The sequence below is a fragment of the Lagopus muta genome, chromosome 11, assembly GCF_023343835.1.
Source record: "Lagopus muta isolate bLagMut1 chromosome 11, bLagMut1 primary, whole genome shotgun sequence".
Classification (NCBI taxonomy): Eukaryota; Metazoa; Chordata; class Aves; order Galliformes; family Phasianidae; genus Lagopus; species Lagopus muta.
Genome location: NC_064443.1, coordinates 13,397,611 through 13,418,268, shown reverse-complemented (window position 1 = coordinate 13,418,268; position 20,658 = coordinate 13,397,611). Strand labels below are relative to the sequence as shown.

The 20,658-nt window shown below is 45.9% G+C and overlaps 1 protein-coding gene across 2 annotated transcripts in view; it reads right to left on the bottom strand.

Annotated features, from left to right (window-relative positions):
• The window catches only part of SYNPR (synaptoporin), a 78,580-nt gene that overhangs the window by 14,198 nt on the left and 43,724 nt on the right, over window positions 1-20,658 (bottom strand). The window contains exons 1-2 of one of the 2 annotated variants that reach the window (XM_048957625.1): window positions 16,586-16,781; window positions 4,484-4,608 (exon numbers count right to left, since the gene is read on the bottom strand). In XM_048957625.1, the coding sequence (XP_048813582.1) occupies window positions 4,484-4,608; window positions 16,586-16,609 (149 nt within the window). In that variant the 5' untranslated portion in view covers window positions 16,610-16,781. Of the gene's footprint in view, window positions 1-4,483; window positions 4,609-16,585; window positions 16,782-20,658 lie in introns of those variants that run through there. The other variant, XM_048957624.1, reaches the window with a different exon arrangement.

Sequence of the window (20,658 nt, the reverse complement as noted above, 5' to 3'; positions counted from 1 at the left end):
GCTGCACAGCAACATGCAGACTTGGGAGCAGGGGAAGGATGTGCATTTGATGGCTGCCACGTGGGGCATGGGATCAGATGGCAAACAAAGGAGAGCCAAAGGGTTTCTACTTTGGTTGCTTTTGCACTGGCAGCATGAAAACGGGTGAGAAGAAAATTGCAAGGGAAGTTGTAAAAAGCCTGGCTTACAGAAGAGGCCTTTGTGACATGCACAGATAAAATGCCATCACCATACAACGCTGTAGAGACTATTCATGAATATATATTAAAAATTCAAATTGGAAAGAAGCTGCATATATTAAGAAATCAAAGAATGACTTCCACTTTAAGATCAAATTATGGTCGAAGTATTAAAGAATTTTTCTGACACCAAAACAGCGTTAAGCATAAAATACAGCATCTATAAAGCCAAATAAGCCAGTCTGGATCAATACCATCCACATTCATCAAGACTCCAATTGCTTTGTGTGCCAAAATAAAAGCTTCTACGACTTAATGAAGATTTAAGCAGCACCATTCTCCCTCTTCTGCAGCAGACACCTTCTCCAGAAAGTTGCTTCCACTTTCCTTCTCCATCTGAATTTTTCCCTATTAAAAATTCATTGAAAGCTGAAGAGAAATGTATTTGTTGAACACACCTGGGTCACCTTTTCCCAGGGCTGGCAGACAATGTAAAAGCAGCTCTAACAAAGCCAAGGTTCACCTGGTGGAGTTCAGCCTGATTATGGACCTGCTTCCCTGCAGACACCTGACCAAGGTCTTGCACGCTCAACCACTAGGGATCCACAAGCCAGGGCCATTCCTTAAACATCTCAGTTAACGCAGTTCATGGGTGGATCAATTGCAGAGTCAGAAGGGACCACTGCAGTTGTGCTGCTCAGCCTCCTAGCCAGTGAACTACACTCGATAATCCCCTCAGCTCATTTGTGCTAAAGGCACACAGCTTTTCAGGGCTACCAGGAGCTGAAGGAAGGAGACTGCTCCATTCCAGGTTGGAATGGGTCACTCACAGTTGAACCAACTCTGTTCTGTTTCCTGGGAGCTCAACCAAACCCACCCGGAAACCAGGGCAACTGCATTTTGGCACTGAGCTCACCTAAGGCTGGTGCAACTTCCATGGCTAGATAGTAGAAAAGCAAGCTAGCAGAAGTGCTAGGAAACCTGACTTGGTTTTGCAGGAGCATCTTTTGTGTATTGAACATATGCAAAATCAAATAGGAAGTGAGATGGCTTTATCCCTTCCTGCTTCCCACCCTACACTGGTAATGCAGTCCCTGAAATGTCAAACATACTCAAGACCACAATGCCTGTGCTACCTAACAGGTATGGAAGTCCTCTCCAAATCTCTCTCAGAAGGCAGGAGTCCTATTCATCCTAATAATCAGCAGCTCCTCACTTCCCAGCTGAAACAGATGTTTAATCTTTTAGTGAAAATGTTTTTCATTGAATTCTGAAGCAAGATTTACTACAAACGGGTAAAGAAAATTGAAGACCGGTACGTTCTGGCAAAGCAGTATGCTAATATTAACAGAGGCTTTTTCCAAAGAAAGATTGCTGCAAAGCACAGAGTTAGCTACTTTCTCCTTAATAATCATCTGTAGCTTCTAAGTAGGTAATTTGGATCTGGTAGTCATATTTCAGAAGGACAAGCCTGCCTACTGCATGCAGATGAGGTGTACACTTTAAAGGGTACTCAATGGAAATATCTCTATTCAAATGAGATTCTCAGAGAGTGAATGAAAAGCTTCCACAAAACACAATTTCCTTTTCCTTCAGACATAGGGATTACTTCCAGACACAGCTTTAGTAGCATGCTGGAAATATATGTGCTGCATAGCAAAGGCATGTACAGGCATCTCACTTCATCAAGCTTTTCTATAAGCACCACCACTCTTCCCATTGGCCTGTACGCTCAGCCCTCCCAGCACGTATGCACACGCTTACCCTAACCATGTTAAGCACGTGACATGAAGCTTTATGTAGAAAAAATCTTCAGTACAGACACTTTGCCACATTGCTCTTCTGAATCCTTCCAAGCTCCCTGTCTGCTGGAACCAATGATTTCTCCAAATCCATCCATGCCAGTTAGTGGAAACTTGCTGTCCTGTTGAGCCCTACATATTGATGTTTAGTTGCTTAAGGCTCCCAGCACTTACTTACCAGCTAGCCAAGGTCTGGCTGTGCACCTCCTAGGAGAAGGAAACCAATATCCTTACACTCAAAGCAATTGAAGGAGAGCAGCTGCTCATACAGCTGGATGCCCCTCTACATCACAAGCCCTGCTGGAAGGTGCAGCTCTAAAAGCAGCACTCAGGTATTTGGCTGCTTCAGTGCCACTGCAGACTGCTGTGACAGCATGGCCATGTCAACTGCTCAGCACATCCCTTCTTCCTCCCACACCTGCTCCAGTTGTCAGCCGGTAACCAGAGAACTGAAGGCATTGCAAAGGGAAATGCCACGTGAACACAGACTGATTGAGACAACTGCAGGAAATTCATCAAACCCACACAAAGCCTGCGTGTCCACGCGGGAAGACAGGCTTCAGGATCACAGTCCTAATAGGGGAGGCTGAGCTTAAAGCCTGTCTGCTTTTTGCCAAGGGCATCAACTACTCTGACAAGAGACACTGCCTTTCCCAACGCCACTTCTGCGTTCAGAGCATCCCCTCTTCAATCAGTGAAAGGAGCACTGGAAAAGAGTAGAAAGATCAAATTCATGAAGAAATCACGAAAGTATCTTCCTTCTCACTCACAAATTGCAGGTATATCCATCCAACTGTACATGCCACACATCACCATCATTGCCCCATCTTTGGGGGTGCACAAGACCAGGTTGAATGGGGCAGGGGCAGCCTGATCAGATGAGTAGCAACCAACCCAGAGCAGGGGGTCAGAACTACATGATATTTAGGGTCCCCTCTAAGCTAAGCCATTCCATGACCCTATGATCCCTGCTTGCTTCAGAATTCAATGAAAAGCATTTTCACTACAAGATTAAACATCTGTTTCAGCTGGGAAGTGAGGAGCTGCTGATCATTAGGATGAATAGGACTCCTGCCTTCTGGGAGAGATTTGGAGAGCGCTTCCATACTTGTTAGGTAGCACAGGCATTGTGGTCTTGAGTATGTCTGACATTCCTGCTCAGACCACACCAGCCACAGCTGAGCCATACCAGCAGTTCAAGGGCCACCTACAGCTGCAATCCCAGCTGGATCCCTTCTGCAAATACCCCCAGGTTTGCAGCACATGCTGCAATTACTCAGCAATGCTTCTAGTTTTTTAATAAGCAAGACTAAGAAATTGCAGATCTGGTCTCCTCCCTCTACAAACAATGGTCAACGTGCCTGATACAACATTAAGAAATACTTGCTGACTATTGTTCTCAGTTTTATTAACTTTTCACATGAAGTGCTACTTAATAATCATGAAAATTAAAACCACTTTACTGTAGGGTGTATTCTATAATGAATGCTGGAGAAATGACCTATTTGGAAGTGAATCGCATTACAAATTCATGTAACTCAATTTTCAGGATCCATCTCATGCATACTAAGCAGAAATGAAAGAAAACACAGACAAGACAAAAACATAAACATTTGTAATAGCAGGAAATGGGATTTCTGGAGTAATAAATGCGTGTCAAGTGACAACGATAGTTCAAGGAATCAAATTTAGTTTCCACTGTTTGGAAAATGCTTCATTTTAGAACAAGTTGAAGTAATAGATGCTATTATATCTGGTCTGTGCATAGCAATCATAAGCAAAACATCACACAATTTCCCAAGGAAGCAAAATAATTTCAGTCATAGTATACTGGGCCTGAGACTGGATTATGTATTCTTTCCTTAATCGTCTCCATTCCTTAAAGATATCATTTATTCAGAAGTGAAAGGTTTCTGGAGTTGACCTGGCATCTTTAAAAACAGAAGACTGTGGGTGTTCTTCTGAAGCAGGATCTTACATTGCAGGAGCATTTAATGTGTATTTTTAACTTCACTGTGGCTCTCCTAATTCACCAGTGGTCCAGCACTTAAACAATTCATGCACTGAGAAACGCAGGCAGGCAATCAGTACAATTTTCAAAGAAATTTCAGAACTGCCATTAACTTCTCCCTTATTTCCAGCTTAATTAATGGCTACTCCGCAGTTAATGGCTCCTTTATCCCCTTTTCTCCTAGGGCCAATGTGGCTCCCTGAGCTGTCCTGGCCCTTGTGGGGCTCTGCATGCCCACAACTGCTCTGTGCTGAGCTCCAGTTTCCCCATGGTTCCCACAGCCCCATCCACATCAGATCCAGCCAAATCTATTCCTCCTTCCCTTTCAGAGTCCAACCCGTGTTGTGAGCAGAATTCAGGAACCCCAGGAGCTGCTGCTTCATCGGAAGCTGTTCCAGGTGACTGGAAACCCATTTTCAGTGGGGGTTTCCCACCAGACCCCGTGCACCTGCCTCCCTGCAAACCAATCACCATGAACCAAAATGCATTACCTGAACGGGTAGGCAAAGGCTATGTCAATGTTGAGGTCACTCTCTGACTTGTTTGCACAGTCCACACTGAGGCGCAGTCCTCCAGAGTACCCACCGCATGTTGCAAATGCAAAGATTGCAAAAAGCTGTCAAAAACAAACAACATTTTAATTTTATTTCGTTTCAGCACCCACCCCACCAGCAGATCTGTGCAACAGCAGCACCAGTCCCCTCGGGTCAGGTTATCCATCACTCCACGCACTCAAAGCATCGCCATACATTACTCCTGCACCCTTCCCAAATGTCAATACAGGGAACCAGAAGATTTGAAGCCGTGTTGCTTCACATAGGCAGAACCATCACCATTTGTCTGTGTCAAGCATTTCAGCCCTCCCCCCTGTGCCTCAGAGCCCACTTGGGATTCACAGCGCAGGCAGCTATTTAAATCACCCAACTGATGGGCAAGCTCGGGTTGGAAGGGAAGGATGAATATTGACTGAGCATAATGAGCCAATCTTTGCACAAATAAAACACTGGCAGAAATATTTATAAGGAGCAGATAAGGGTAGCAATAGTAGACCAAGGTAGTCCATGCAGCTATCATCCCATCACATGACGAAACACAGCATCACACCACCTTTTTTCCCATTTTATATAAGATCTGGGAAGAAAAAAGATCATTTTTTTCATTATTTATCCTAAATTTATACCATAATCCAAGATGGATACAGTGGGGGCAATTAACCAACACTTTGCAAAACAGGAAAAAAAAAATAAAATAAGATACAGGATAAACTTAAGCAAACTGGATAGGAAGAAAAAGTTGGGTTCTTTCTGGTGCAAACCCATATCACACCTTCACATTCCAGGAGAAGTGGGTTAGGGGGATGGGGAGGGCCACAGACATCAGCATTTGTATTTATGTCAGGTGTTCAAACACAAGGAACTTCACTGACATTGCCTTCGTTGGAAGAACTGGAGCAAAAGTGGGGAGAGCCTTACTGATGCAGTTGTAATCTAAATGAAAGACCAGGCTCGATGTTGTTCTTATTACAGCACAATAGGTGTAAAGTTACTCCACTCACTTTAGCAGCTCAGATCTGAAGTGAGGCAGATATGGGAAGTGACAAGTAAACTCACAACCCAAATCACAACTGAATAAACTAAAGGCCAAGAACCCAAAGAAAACAGGCCGCGTGCATCTAGAAGAGAAAAAAATTATATTTGGACACTGGAAAAATCATACAGCAAGCAAATGTAATGGCAAAATAAGGGACTGAATGATTCTCTAAAGGCAACGTGGAAATGCCAAAAAAAAAAAAAAAAAAAGTAAGTAGATCCATCCCTGCTGCATGAGGCTCCATTTGAAATGTGCTGCTAACCTGGGCTCACCTCTTGCCCATCACACATCGCTTACGGGCAGATTTGCAAAGGGGTTTAGGAGCCTAACAATAAGGCAAGTTGATAGAAACAGTCACTGACTCAATTCTTTATACTGGGCTCTGACAAAAAAAAAAAGCAAGCTGAACTTTCCCATGAATTGGCTTGTTGGTTAATTTGAAATAAATGCTCATAATGAACTTGAACAGCACTCCTTAATCCTAAATGAGACGTTTCCTCGAAGTTGTTCTGCCTTTACATGTGCAACAGCACTGAAAATCACTATTAATCATCTCAGCTTAATTTGTGAAGCAATGTCAGAAAACAATATATTAAGGAGCGTCAGAGAGATTAGGGCTGACCTGCATTCTGGCCTAATTAATGGAGTTGCAAATGCAGATGTGTTGGGAGCCACAAAGATTAATGGTTTGCAAAAAATAAAGGGGGGAGTGCAGGGCTGCAGCGTGAGATAAACCTGCCATAAATGAAGAGCATCACCTGCCAACTGCAGCGCTCACCACAGGGACAAGGAGGGGAAGGACACACAACTCATGCAAATAACGAAGGGTTGGGAATTAACATAAGCCTGTGACACAAGGGCCAAGGAGCCAACCCCAAAAATTCAGCTCAGGCTGCTCCTTGTCAGAAAGGCTGAGAGCATCTCAGGCTGCAGTCTCAGATCCAGCTTCACCCACCTTCAGCCCCAAACTCAGCTCTCAGCCAGAGGCTTTCCAGATGCTTCCACACCCAGCAAACCTCAGCCTACTCCCTCTCCAGCCACATCCCACCAGGGCTGCCCACCACTTTCTATCCTTGCTCAGCACACTGCAGGCACCCAGGCAACAGGTGGGAAAGCAGCAAGGAGCCAGCTGGAGGCTTTTATAGCCAACCCAGCCGCAGCCTGGCTCCCTGCTCTGGCTGCAATCACATCACTGGTCCCTGCAGCTGGGCACCGCACCACACTGCTTGGAAGCACCTTTACATCGTGCCTTGCAGGGCAAGGACCATGAATCCTTTCTCTGGGGAATTTTGGCCAAGCAGCATAACTCCTCTCACCCAAACAACCTTCTCTTTCCCAGCTCTGCATTTTTCTTTCTTCTTTTTTTTCCTCCCAAGTTTTGCTGCTTTCTGTTGTCAGTGAATTAAGCCAAGATTTACTGGGTGGGTTTTGTGCGTGCTGTAATTCTGTGGCAGTTGCAGGAATGCTGTAAACACCATTGTATTTTATTGTAGCAGGATTTGTGTAAATGGCAGTTGTAAACCCCATAATGGGAGCTTTATGGGCCAGATTCAATAAAACTTCCATCTGCAAGATAATTTTATTGAATCTCGTCTCTCTGAAATTGAAAAGTTTATGGAGAAAGGGAAAGCATTTCCCTATGTTCCTAGTTACTCTTTGCCTATAAATCCACACTCAGCGCTCATCCCATCTGCACCCTGCATGTCTATGGCTTTTCCCCTTTATACCAGATCTATCTCAGCATATGGTCAACGCTTACATATGAAGGCAGTTCTCTGAAGAGCAGCCTGGAGCAGCACGGTGCCCTTGGGGCATCACATTGCTCCTATGTACGCTCCCCACCTGCCATAAGACTTTCTCCAACAAGGCAGCATGTCTCTGAAGATGGTGGTTCCCTTGTGTATGCTGATGAACACCCCATCCCCTACTTTATAATGGTGATATTCTCTCTACAGAGAGTAGCCTTACCCTGTGCCACTGTATCATGGAATCACAGAATTGTTAAGGTTGGAAAAGACCTCCGAGATCATAAAGTCCAACTATCAACACCACCACCAAACCAGTATATTTTTGTAAGGAAGACAGGTAAGTCCTATGACCTAGCTTAACCAATAGAAATTATATTTATTATGGCACTGTGCAGTAATAAACATCATTTCAGCCCAGTGCTGGTCCCTTCTGCACCCTGGGTTAGGGGCACAAGGGTCCCCAAGGAAACCACGTTCCACCTGTGCCCCAGGCGGGCAGCAGCAGTCCCATACATTACTCCTCCTGCCACAGGAGTGACAAATGGGACAATTTCCTACCATTTCTCCATGCTTGGCCTTCAGAGCAGTCCCCTCAATGCCTGCCGAGCAACAGGTTGGCCATAAGAGCCAGAGGAATGCAGAATGGCTCCTGACACGGCGAGCTAAAAGGCTTACATAGAAGCACTGCAGTTAGAACATCATGTTAGCAAGATAACACTGTCACTTAAAATTGATGAAACTTTTACATAAGCCACTTGCTTTTCCCAGGACACCTTCCAAGAGAGATCCTAGGCCCAGTCCTGCCTTAGCAATGAAAAGCCAAAGGGAACATCTGATGCCTTGGAAAAGCAAGGTTGCAATACTTAGACACCTACTCTTCCATTAGTCACTTTACACATTGAAAGTGCTTCACAAAGCCAAAGCTTCCTGGCATGGCTTTTGGATATAAGTCTTCTCCTTCTCTGGATCTCCATCACAAAGTGGCTGCAAAGCATGTGCCAAACACGGCGTGGATTTACACCTCCTCCTTGCTCACTAAAGCCAGGGTTGCACGAGAGAAGCATCCCCTGCCCTGCAGCCAGCATCGTCCTCTGCACAGCCTTGCAGCGCTCCAATCATTTATTTATGGAATGCAACCAGCAGCCAAACGTCATTATTAAGGCTGTAAAGAGAAGATTCAAAGGCACTAAATGACTCTACGGGAAAACATTTAGTGTAGAGCCAATAGCCCAAAATATGTCACCAGTGAAAAGTAGGGAGCGCTCTCCCCTCCGGCTTTCTGCCTGTTTCCTTTTTAAAATCTGGCATCTGTCCTCTGAGGATCTGAGCTGCAGACTTCCTGGAATCACTTCTCCTACATACAAGCCTTGTTCACTGGAGATTATCAGATTATTGACTTTGGGATTCCTAATTATATCAGCTTGACTGGTTGATGAATTGGGTGGGCAGCAGTGCTGGGGGGAGGCGATGACTAGCAGGACTCTCCTCCAACAACTGTCCAGGGAGCAAGCTGAAATATATTCTCCTTCTGCTGAAAAAGAAAGCCTAGAGCAATTGTCCACTAATTGCCAGGATTTAGTGTGCCTCCTTAGAAACAAACATCAGCATTGCAAGAAGCAAACCTTCTAAAGGGGGACTATAGGAAAAAGGAGAACGGAGTCTGTAGCAGGGTCTGTGATAGGACAAGTGGAAATGGTTCCAGACTAAGAGGGGGGATTTAGACTGGATATAAAGAAGCTTTTCTACAATAAGGGCAGTGAAGCAGTGGCACAGCTTGCCCAGAGAACTGGTGGATTCCCTGTCCTTGGAGACATCCAAGGGCAGGCTGGACAGCCCTGAGGCCATTCAAGTGGCTGTCCTATGTCTTCCAGGAGAGTTTCTGGGGTCACTATTGGAGGTGGGAGAGAAAATCCTCCAGACCATCAGGGAGCAGCCCTGTGGCATCCTCAGCTTAAAGCAGAGCATTTCATTTAACTTTGCATTTTCAAAACAAAAAAAAATACTTCATTTGATTCTTAATGGAAAGATTTATGGAAATGAAACTGGGGTATTTTTAGTGAGTAAAGATTGTGCTATAATAATTTGGTTCTACAATACTTTAATCCCAAGGAGACAATTTTTGCTATTTTTCTTTGAAGAAAATCTTTATCTTTTTTACTCATTTTCATTGATTACTCTAAAAATCCCATTTAGTCCCACCGCATAATGGTATGGTAGTCTTTTCTCATTATATTTTAATGGAATAAAACCAAACTATATATGAGAGGATTAGAGAGCCATTCGTTGAGCTAAGGAACACTGTTCCTCCAGATGGCCAGACAGAATCTGTGTAATGCCTTTTCTATTTATTAAGTTCAAAATGTAATGCAAGCTGATGAGATGTTTCATCCAGTGTTTAATGGGTCAGCCATAAAGTTGAAAGCTAATGCTAAGGTTGGCAGCTTGCATGGAAGAGTTAACAGGCAGAAAATAAAGATGTATGTCAACATCTCTTGGATTCAGTGAAACGAAAAGTCGTCAGTGAACAAAGCCACTCACACAAGTGAGGAGAGATGTTAAGCTGCTTCAGCCCCTCCAACCACTGGCCAAAGATCTGAGATAATTAAAGACATTTACAAGGACCTGCAGCCTTCGTATCTCCACATTCGTACCCTCTTCTTTAAGGAGATGAGAGTGCAAGTGACACAGATTTGTTTCATTTCTGCATACGATCCCTGAATAACTCATGTTGTGACACATGCCACTTCAGCAGAGAGATGAATTCCTTTTTGGGCCTGAAGACTTTTCCAGCCTGCTGGCACACAGAGGCAGCTGCCATGCCCTTGGTGGGGACGCTCTCCCAGCCCTGCACTGAGCAGGTTCACGTGTAAATCCCATTCTGCTCCTGCTCCCTGATGAAAACACAGGTTTTGTGCAGGCTTGAGAGACTGATCGTATCGGATTTACTGTGGTATGAGCACACACATTTAATTATAAAATTAAAACACTTGGGCAGTTGCTTGTTTCCTTACTTGCTGGGTGGGTTAAAAATGGCCCGACCATGTAGCATAACTGTACAGAGTGTGATCCAAACCAGTGCTAAGTAGGATTTACTCCCTCCAATAAACACAGGGATTTACCTTAAGGCTGAGCAGCATCCATATGTGAAACACTCTGAAAAAGGAAAGTGCCCCAGAACTTAATGTCACTAAACCCCACGATGGCTGCTGCAGCCCTAGGGCCTCAGCAAGAACCACAACTGTCCCATATGTCCGACAGCAATGGAGGCCAGCAGAATACAAATGCAGCTTGTAAAAAGAACTACAACATGTTGTACACGGTACACACACTGCCCGCCTTGCACTAGGCTGGTGCTGGGAGCAGCACCTCCCTCTGTCTTAGAATCATAGAATCATTAAGGTTGGATGAGACCACCAAGATCATCTAGTCCAATCGTTAACCCATCCCCACCACGCCCACAAAAATGTTATCCACCGTGCATCATCATTCCTTCCATCTTCCTCAGTGCGGGCAGATCTCTGTGGTGGCGGAGCATCCTCCTGCTGTGAGTGCAACCAAATGCAGCAATGAGATTTGGGAGTACAGTAAATCACAGACCATGCTAACAGCTGGGAGATGCAGCACAGCTCAGCATGGGGCTGCAGTGAGACCCCCCTCCTCCCCGCCCCCCAGGCCAGGAGCGTCTCTGCGTGGTTTATTACAGGAAAGGTGCAGTCCTTCAATCACACTCTATTATTTATGACCCAATGATTGCCCATTGACTAGCGGGGATTATACTTTTGCTAAGATTCTCTGGGTGAGTGAAAGGGCACCAACCTCATTATTATCACGTTGGTGCTCATCAGAGGCCATTAGCAGCTTCCTCTCAGCCCCGTGCTGCTGTGCCACTACCCAGTGTCATCTGCTCCCTGAGCAAGCATGCTGGCACTCAGTTCTCATTTCTCAAGCTGAATTAAGGAAATGGGTGAAAATTATATAGGTTGGGAAGGCATCCAGAGAGCCCTTGGGATGAATAAACCAGTGCAACAGCTTTGTCCCATGAGGATTTGAGAGTGCTTTCAAATTGCTAAGCAATGAGGCCTCGCTTCCTACCCACACCCCCAGCAGTGCTCTTTGATAGGACGGCTGGCTGTGCTTTCCCATTTTCCAGTATCTCAACATCTTTATGAGCAGCAACGCTGGGTACCCAGGCTCTGCTTTTGGAGAGCATGGCTGCTTTTCCAGAAAGCATATGCACAGCCAGTCCTGGCCACCAAGACCCATGGTGGTTGTCCTGACCATGGCAGATGTGCCCCTCTTGCTCCAGACCCACTTTCCTATGGCACTTCTGTGATGAAGGAGGGCCTGGGCTGCACCCAGCATTCCACACAGGACCCATCCTTTTCTCTCAAAGCAGTTTTGGATGGAAAATTCCATTGGTGCTGGCTTTGACCTCAGCACCCAGCTCTGTGCAAAGGGCTGAAAGAAGAATTTGCTCCTGGCTAGCTAGCAGCACATGTGGTGAAAATAATTTCTTTTCTAATAATTAAAATGATGGGGCTACAAATGAATGCTTGCCTTGTTGAGCTCTGGGAATTCATGGGGAACATTTTGAGCAAGAAACGTTTTCAAAATTAAAACCTCCCTTTCCTCTTCTTTTCCTTTGCTTCTCTTACTCTGTCCTGAGAGGTGGCACTGCTCTCCTTCCTAAGGCTAAATCATAAAGAGTAACACCTTAACATGAACATCTTTAGGAAACAGTAATAAAAGTATCCTTAAATTGAAAAGCCAAAAACCAACAACAATGCTTCCTTATCTCACTGGCTCTTGATACACTCCATCTACTTGGTTTAAGTTATCCCAGTTTCCTCTCCATCCTCCCCCATCCCATGTTCCTCCACACTTTCTCCCTTTTTCTTCTCATGCCCTTTCACTGATGTTCTCTGAAATCTGTTTCTAAGCACAAAAAGAGGTAACAAAAGAAACTTGGCAACCCCTGGCCTGAATGTTTCCCACTTCCCCCATGTTTTAAAATACTGCCAATTCTAAAATAATCAGGCATCCTTTCCTTTCTCTCAACTGCCAGCTGCTGTGCATCTTCGGTGCCACTTCCCAGTGTACTTCACATCCTTCCAGAGCCAGGAGAACTTGTTCCAAACCAATAACGCATCAATATGTTTTAGACTTTTGCAGTCCTTATATCTGTACTGCTGGAGATGATTATCCAGCTTTTACATCTGCAGATTCAGGCCTGTGGAATAAAACTGTGGCCAATAAAATAAAGAAGCAAGGAAAACACATGCAGAATGAAAAGAACATGCTATAAATTCAGAATCAGGTAAAAGCTAATTATGGTCATGTTCGCTAAAAACAAGAGAACACAGTGAGGGAAATAGACTTATTAATTATTTGTGTTATGGTAGCACTTAGAAGCCCCAGTCCTTTATCTGGGACCAGCTGTGCTATACATGGCAAACACTCAAATATGTCTTTAGGTAATTGCACACATTTTCAAGGAAAATGTGCAAATGCTCTACTCTTTCACCTTCAGCAGTGTCTGGTTTATTGATGCTGCTGAAGGCATCCAAGTTCACCATCAGCCTCATTTTGAGCAGTTTGCTGGATGACCCCGTGGTCCAAGAACAAATAATTCAGCATGAAGGCATCCTACACCCATAGGCAGAGTGGGCAAACAGCAGCAAAACCCCCAAACGTCCCACTGTGGGCACAAGTCTCATCCATTGACACCTCAATCCCTTGGGCTGGAGGATGTAGTGCTGTTGCCAACACGGACGTTTTGTCCTCATTGACTCTGTGCAAGTTTGATTGCTTTTCTAATTAAGATACATTTTATGGTAATCTACCAAGCCCCTTAGACTAAATCACTCAGTTAATCTGTTGTTAGTGCCCATATGCTTACAGCTTTCAAGCCTGCTGCAGCATATTTGCTTTGCCAGGGTGCCATGGAAGTTTGGTGACAGATGAGTGCTGCACAGCCATCCAGGTGGCAGGACCCCTTCCACCTAGACAGACAGCCTGTGTGTGGCACAGAGAGACAGAAAGCTCCAGCACCGTGCCTGGGAAAGGACAGGAGCAGCACAGCAGATCCCACACCTCATGCTGACCACCTGTCTCCTCCCTTGTCTGCACAGAAGGGCTCAGCACATCTCGTTTTCCTTTCTATCCTTACCTTTTTTTTTTTTATTTTCCCTTACAAAATAATAGGTTGGACTGGACACGACAGGAGAGGAAGGCTGAAGACTTTGATGGTACTCAGTATTCTGGCCCCAAATACAAAACAAAGAGTTTCATCACAAGTTCAAGGACTCTGAGCATCCCCTTGGGCCCAGGGTCATAATTACCTTTGCAAACCACAGACAAGCAGAGCCAGACCCCCCACCTGTACTGGACACCTAATTGAACACCAACTGAGCAAGTGCTGCACTGTTCTGCTTTCAATGCCTAGCCTACTGTGCAGCCCAGCACTGCTTCTCCCTTCCACTTCCCTGGGGCTGGCCCCAGGACAGTGCCCAGTGCCCATAGTTGCCCACATGGGGACAGGCAAGTGGCACTTGTTGTCATAGCCCATGTCAAGGAGCAGGCTCTGAGCTCACAGCCCACACTGCTGTTAGGAAGGATTTGTGCTCAGCTTGCTGAAGGATAGGGAGCCCAACGGCAAAACCAAGAAAGACCAACGTCTGGGTCAAGTTGCCATCTGCCACCCTCTATAGAGGGAAACGTTCCCTGAAAAAAAAATGGCCATATAGTTGTACAGGAACTCCTAATCAAGAATGACACAAAGAATAAAACACCACCTGCCACCACCGGCAGTGACAGGCAGCTGCTATCCAATACCAACACAAATACCTTTCTCCCCATGGGGCACCTATTGGTCTGAACAGGATTAACAGAGGTGAGGAAAGCGTTCATTAAGTCTTCCAAGGACTTGGCTAAAAAAACATATCTGGCATTCAGAAGGAAGCATTTAAGAAGTCAATCTTCTAAGAGCTTGAGGAATTTCTCTAGGAACTGCTGGAGCTGCTAGATGCCACAGCCAATGAGGCAGAGAAGCAGCTGCCCAGGATCCACACAGTCTTAAAATAACATTTCCAACATCTTCCAGATCCTAATGCACCTGCTAGAAAGAGAGAGCATTGCAGCACTGGCATGGGCAGAAGGTGACTGGTGAAAAACCACGAGCATGGAAGACTTTTGCATGCACAACATAGGGAGTGAGGCAAGCTTTCCTGCTTCCCCCAAGTTTGTCTTGGCCTTATACTGTAGGGACAGCATTTGGAGCCAAAGGGATCATTTCTGCTTCACCACAAGCTCCTCTGCTAATGAAAGGTTTGCAGTGATGGACTCAGCCACATGGCTCATGCAGTGCCTTACAGTCCCTTGGCTTCCAGTGAGCTGCCTTCCAGGAGCAGGATGACACCAGGAGTCCCACCAGCTTGGACACTTTTCCTGCTTCCAATCTATATAGACAAGCTGAATTGTCTTCTTAATAAACCACAGCACACCCAGCTTTCAGGGAAGTCTGGCACCCCTGCTATGAGAAGTTACACGGTACAGAAACCCCAGCCCCTTCGTTTTGCAGGGCTGGAAGCAGAAGCTACGTCCTCACTTCATTCCAGCCAACTGCTGCCCCTTCAGGGTCACCAAATGTGCTCCTTACCCATCACCCTGCTCACCTGAAGGTTACTACACTGAGCCGTGCACCAAGGCTCAGCAAAGCTGGAAATTTTTAAAGCAATCCTCAGGCAAGCAGGATTATGCTTAGAAAGCGTGCTGCTCAGACACTCACGCCCTCCACACCTGAGAAATCAAACGACTGGGAAAAGGCAATCACTGTTAGGCACATACATTCACAGGAATGCATATAAATGGGATAAATATACATGGTGCTTATGAGATAGCAATGATGTGAAAATTGAAAAGCCGCAGAACTGGGCACGTATGAATCCAGTTTCAGGCAGCAGAACCTGAGTTGTGGGCTTCCCATGCAACGCTCAGCACAGCCGCACCCAACCACCATGCAGTCCTCAGGAGCCCAGCACGGTCCTGAGCTGCTCCGCACACAGCTGGGAGGCCAGGTTCAGCTCCTCCACACTGAAACAACACTGGAACAATTAAGCTGGTCCAAAAGCAGCTTAAAATGACTAAGCAGTTATTGCCAATCTGAAATTTCTCTCTGGATGAGTTCAGCCTGCTCTGCCAGCACAACATCCTCACTGTCTCTGACGGGTTTAATAAAGCCAGTTGCAGCCCTACTGGAACATGTCTCATACATCTACTAGCATGGCCCGGCATCATGAGAGTAGGTGGATTATTCTGGGTTTGATACGTGAATTTTCATGTTCTCAAAGCAGCTACAGCTGGAGTTCTGAAAGACTTTTGAAGCACCAACGTGATTGACTCCCATGGATCAGACTCAACCACAAAAGAATCAAAATGCCAATAAATTAATGAATATAATGCATCAAATTCAAATATTTATCAGGCAGCCTGGACATGCTGCAGATACACATCTCGCTTTCCTCAGCCACATTGTTCCAAGCGCTGCCTCGCGCTGCCTGGGAAGCACACCAGGAGCTGCGATGGGGGGAGATAAATCACTGCACCTTGCTGCTATTTACAGGTAACAAAGAGGTCTCCAAGTTAGCTGAGAGCGTGGAGGAACGAGGCTGCAGAGCCGTGCACAGCAGAGTCAGAGCAACAGTACATTGACCTGTATTAATGGTGTAACACTCCGAAAACAACTCCACGTCCTTAATTACTTTAAAGATTTTCTTTATTTCAGCAGTGCATTTTGATGAGGAGCATGTTGCTGCCCACCTGCTGTACTTTAATCTTCCTAAGGAAATAGTCTGATGTTCGTACTTCAGGATGATCAATATTAAATAGCTCTCACTGGTTTTGTGTAGCAAACGTTTCTGTGTTATTTTTGAGGAGCCTTTGATTAAAAAAAATGCTGGGAGAAACACGACAAATTGGAATCCCTTTTCCCTTTAATCCCCACTTTCCACATTTCTGCCGTAAAATGAAGCGCAAAGCAAGTTTTCAAAGCAGGCACCCCCCCCTCTGCAATGCAAAACAGACCAAAAATATTTTCCATGTACCTACAAACCACAGAACAGTTGGGCTCAGCATGGGAGCACAAAGAAACCCAACCTGTAAAACAATTTGGTGGGCTTTGCCATTCCTTTAAAACCTCACTTCTCCCCCAGAACAGCACGGCTACACAAATAAATAGATAATCATAGAAGAACTTACCGGAGCAAATATCACCATACACATTTACAAAAGGGTTTATAATCCAACTTGAGTCTCCTGAAATAAAGCAAGGTTTGTCTCATACTAAAAATAAAGGCTCCCAAAAGCTTCTCGCAGTGGAGAGGGAGAGAGAGAGGGAGGGAGGGAGGGAACAAGCACCAGCTCCTCGTCTCTTTTTTTATGAAGCAAATAAGGAGAGCAAGAAAATCAATGCTGAGAGAAAGTGAGATGATATACCAATCAGGCAGCAGCCTCAGCCTTATTTGCAGAGGGATGGCAAAATGGTCATATTATCAGACAGCGACTACACACAGCCTAAGTAAAGAGATGGAACACTTTCCCCGTGGTGGGGGGCTGATTGCATTGCTGTGGTGCAGGTAGCACAACGATGTGCTGCCAGGTGCAGCCCCATCCTCCCCACCACCAACACAGCATCGCTTTGCTCTGAATGCACGCTCTGTAAGAAAGAAACACTCCACGGTTCTGGGCTAAAGTTGTGCCGAGCTGAAAGAGCCTCCACATCAGAGCAGTGCCTCTGTGTTGCAGGGCTGGCTTGGAGCTTTTGGGGTGCCTTGCTGCACAGGGTAGATCTACCCACCTCAGAGAGCTGCCCAGCACGGAGCCCATCAGGAACAGAGGAGATCTTTCAGCTCTCATTTACAGTAATGTGCACTGAATATCTCTTGCATTCTCACAGGAGTGGACTTCCAGACAGTTTGCCTTGAATATGAGCTTTTTTCACTTTTTGCACATCAGAGATAACCTATGGAAAACCCCCTCACACCTATTAGGGAAAAGTTTCATACTTTCCATTTATCCCAAAGAAATCTTCCCCATTGCCTGTTTGCTGGGAGATCACAGCAGCAGCAGCACAGCTCATTGCCTCCCACATCTGCCAGCCAGCAGCTCTCAGCAGCAGCACTGCACCCCAGGCTATGCAGAGCTGCTGCCCCCAGCACAGAGCCACACTGCTGCCAAGAAGGGCTGTGGGCCCCTCTCTGTCGTCAGACACAAAGCTCTGTCTTTTCACAAGAGCTCCCATCACCCCAGTGGTGTTTTGTGTAACTGAGACCACGATTCACACTCTATGCTTTTTTATTTTATTATTTTACTGGGCTTAGCACTGTTCTGCCCTCCTTTCCATGCTCTACAACAAGTATATGCAAATAGACATGACTTAATAGATGAAACGCAATGCCAACTTTCTCTTTTATTTGCAGACATACTGGCATACAGAAACACCTGCTGGGTGACAACAGTTCTCTGCAGAGCAAGATGTGAGCACAATTACTTTTCCTTAGTGATTTGGAATTACAATTGCGTGAGGAGAACTAAAAACATCAGAAGAATGTCAAGGTGAAGTCCAAATTATCGAATTTCAGCTCAGTTTGTCCATTTGGGGCCAGCACTCCTGGCTCTGGGCACAAAAGGTGCCCACATTCAGCCCAACAAGCACCAAACCTCTGCATCTCTTTCCCATGGGTGGGAGTTGCACTGCCACGTGTCACTCTTGGTGATGTGGCCCTTCCCAGAAGATACAGCCCCTCTGCCAGCGCTGCTATGAGATGTCACAGTGCTGACTTCTCCAAGGAGAGATATGGAAGCGCTGCTCTCTGCTTGGCGCATTTGAGCGTAGGTGAAAGCATCTGCCTGCTGCTGCCTACCCAAGAGCCAGCCCTGGAAACGGAACAAGCAACTCGGTGCCTTTGCTCTACAGAATCAGGCAGAAGTTGGCTCCCATTGCTCTCAGATTTTTTGTACTGTGTTCAGGTCTGTGGTTGCATCTCACACGGAACATCTCTCATGGTGAGGTGTGACAGTAAGCAACGTGCCAGCACCTCTCACCCTCATTTTTCAGTGAGATCATTTTATCACCCCTTCCCACCCCACATCTGCATTATCAACAGCTACTCGGTTGCTACTGCTGAAAAACCTCACCGAAGTTTTTGGAAGCGTTGAAAAGCATCATTACAATTGCTGTTCCTTGCCAGCTGCCAACCCTTGGTTCTCCAAACCATGTGCCCACTTGAGATGTGAGTCCAGCAGGAGCACAACGGGCTGCAGCAAGTGATGACCCATCTTGTACCATAGCGCTTTCAATCAACACTGCACTGCAGACTCTGGGACCATCGAGAGCTCTAAACTTATTTTTCTTCCTGCAACAGTGACGTGCCACAAATGCCATGAACACTGCTGAAGATGGATGTGTTGGTGTTGGCTGACAGTGCCAAACCCATCCCATCAGGGTGCAGCAGGACCCGCAGCAGGTGCTTTCTTTGGCTGTAGCAGATCCTCTTGCAAAACTTGTTCTGAAATATGGGATGGTGCATTATCACTTACAGCATAAAAACTGACTCCTCCAATGCCAGCACTGCTCGGACGCTTTGTGCTGCATCAGAGCTTTCTGCTTCTGATTAAGCTAGGAGTTTCACAGCAGACTTAAGAGCTTCATGGAAGTTAAGCCCCCAAATCCTTTAGATACCACTGAAAGCTGCACACATCCAGCAGATTCCTGCCAGCTTTACCACATCACCCAAGGGCTCAAGAGATTCAGGGGCAGCCAGAAAGGATGCAGTGATGCAAGTTACACTCAGCACCCGTTAATGCTGGGCTGCTTTACTCTGTCCATTGCTCACCCCACCTCAGCAGCCCTGCCCACGCTCACATGTGCTTCATAGATGCCTGCTAAACCCCAAGCAGCAATGCGGAGATGGATGGCTTTCCCATCCCACCACGAGCTGGAAGACCTGCAGCCCACAGCTCCATACTCCCCAGCTCTGAGGCTGTACCATGCAGGAGCAGGCAGCTCCATTAGTGCCCATGTACCATTTGGAGGAGCTGATGAGTAATGCCAGAACCTCCATCCCAGCCACACAGTAAGGGTCTGTGCAAGGAGGCTGGAGCCTGGCAGAGGGGCTGCAGCCACCTGGAACACTACTGTGCAGAGCCTGCCCACCCAGCAGCACACACACACAGGCTGTCTGCTTGCCAACAGAGATTTTCACATTTCCCTCTCAATCTTTATTTAAATTTGGGAAGACAGAAAATTAACGAAGTCTGAGTTATAACTGGAAACCATTTGCTTTCCTGGTGGAAATGGAACGCTTCCTAATGAACCTCCCCTCCCCCTGTGCCGCTCAGCTCAGGATGCAAATATTGCTGAGAGTTTATCAATCTGGGGCTTGTTTCACACCGTTTGCAATGCTAATGAGTAAACCAATTTTGACATATTATGTAAGCCAGTTTCTGAAACAGAGATTCTTGGCAGGCCAAATGTAAACACAGACACCCTCTTGCATCCAATTTAAATGAGCATGTTGCTGAAAGCGCTCAGGGCTTGATTCTGTTGACTTCTTCCTGATTTACTCCAGTGCAAAAAAAAATAAAAAAATAAAAAAAGGAACAGCAACCAGCAAAAAAAAAAAAAAAAAAAAAAAAAAAAAAAAAAACCAAAAAAACAACCACCCTTCAATTCAATTACTAGTGCAGCAGCAATTTGCAAAATTGATCTAATTTTGTAAGACAGGAATACACCGGGATAAGCTAATGTAGGGTGGTGGTTGGGGCACTGTGCAAGCAGCAGCACAGCCAGCCTACAATAGGAGCACATGCACCACTCCAGATGAGATAAAGGAGGAGATGGCAGCTCCCCTCTCCCAGCCTTACCAACTAAATTCTGGTCCAGGCAGTGTCCGCAAGGATCTCCTTCCATCCTCCATGCTCTTCCACCACAGCTTTGCAAGAGGACACGGCAAACCCCATGAGCCACCTGGTCCACCATTAGGTCCCCAAACTGGCAGCTGACCCCAGCACTGGGCAGCTGGACATCCCATGGATGGATTACATCCAACTTCTGCAGGCTATGAGAGAGTACAGCAACATGGAAGGCAGAGGCACAGGATGGCAAAACCGTACAGCATGCTTCCAGTGAGGGAAGGATGAGCTGAAGGTCATAAACTCATGATGCAGAGTCAGGGGTAGCAGAAAGAAGGGGGATGCATTTTAAAAGCCCCTTTAAAAACAAAAAACAAAACAAAACAAAAAAAAATAGACCCAACCAACAAAATCCACTG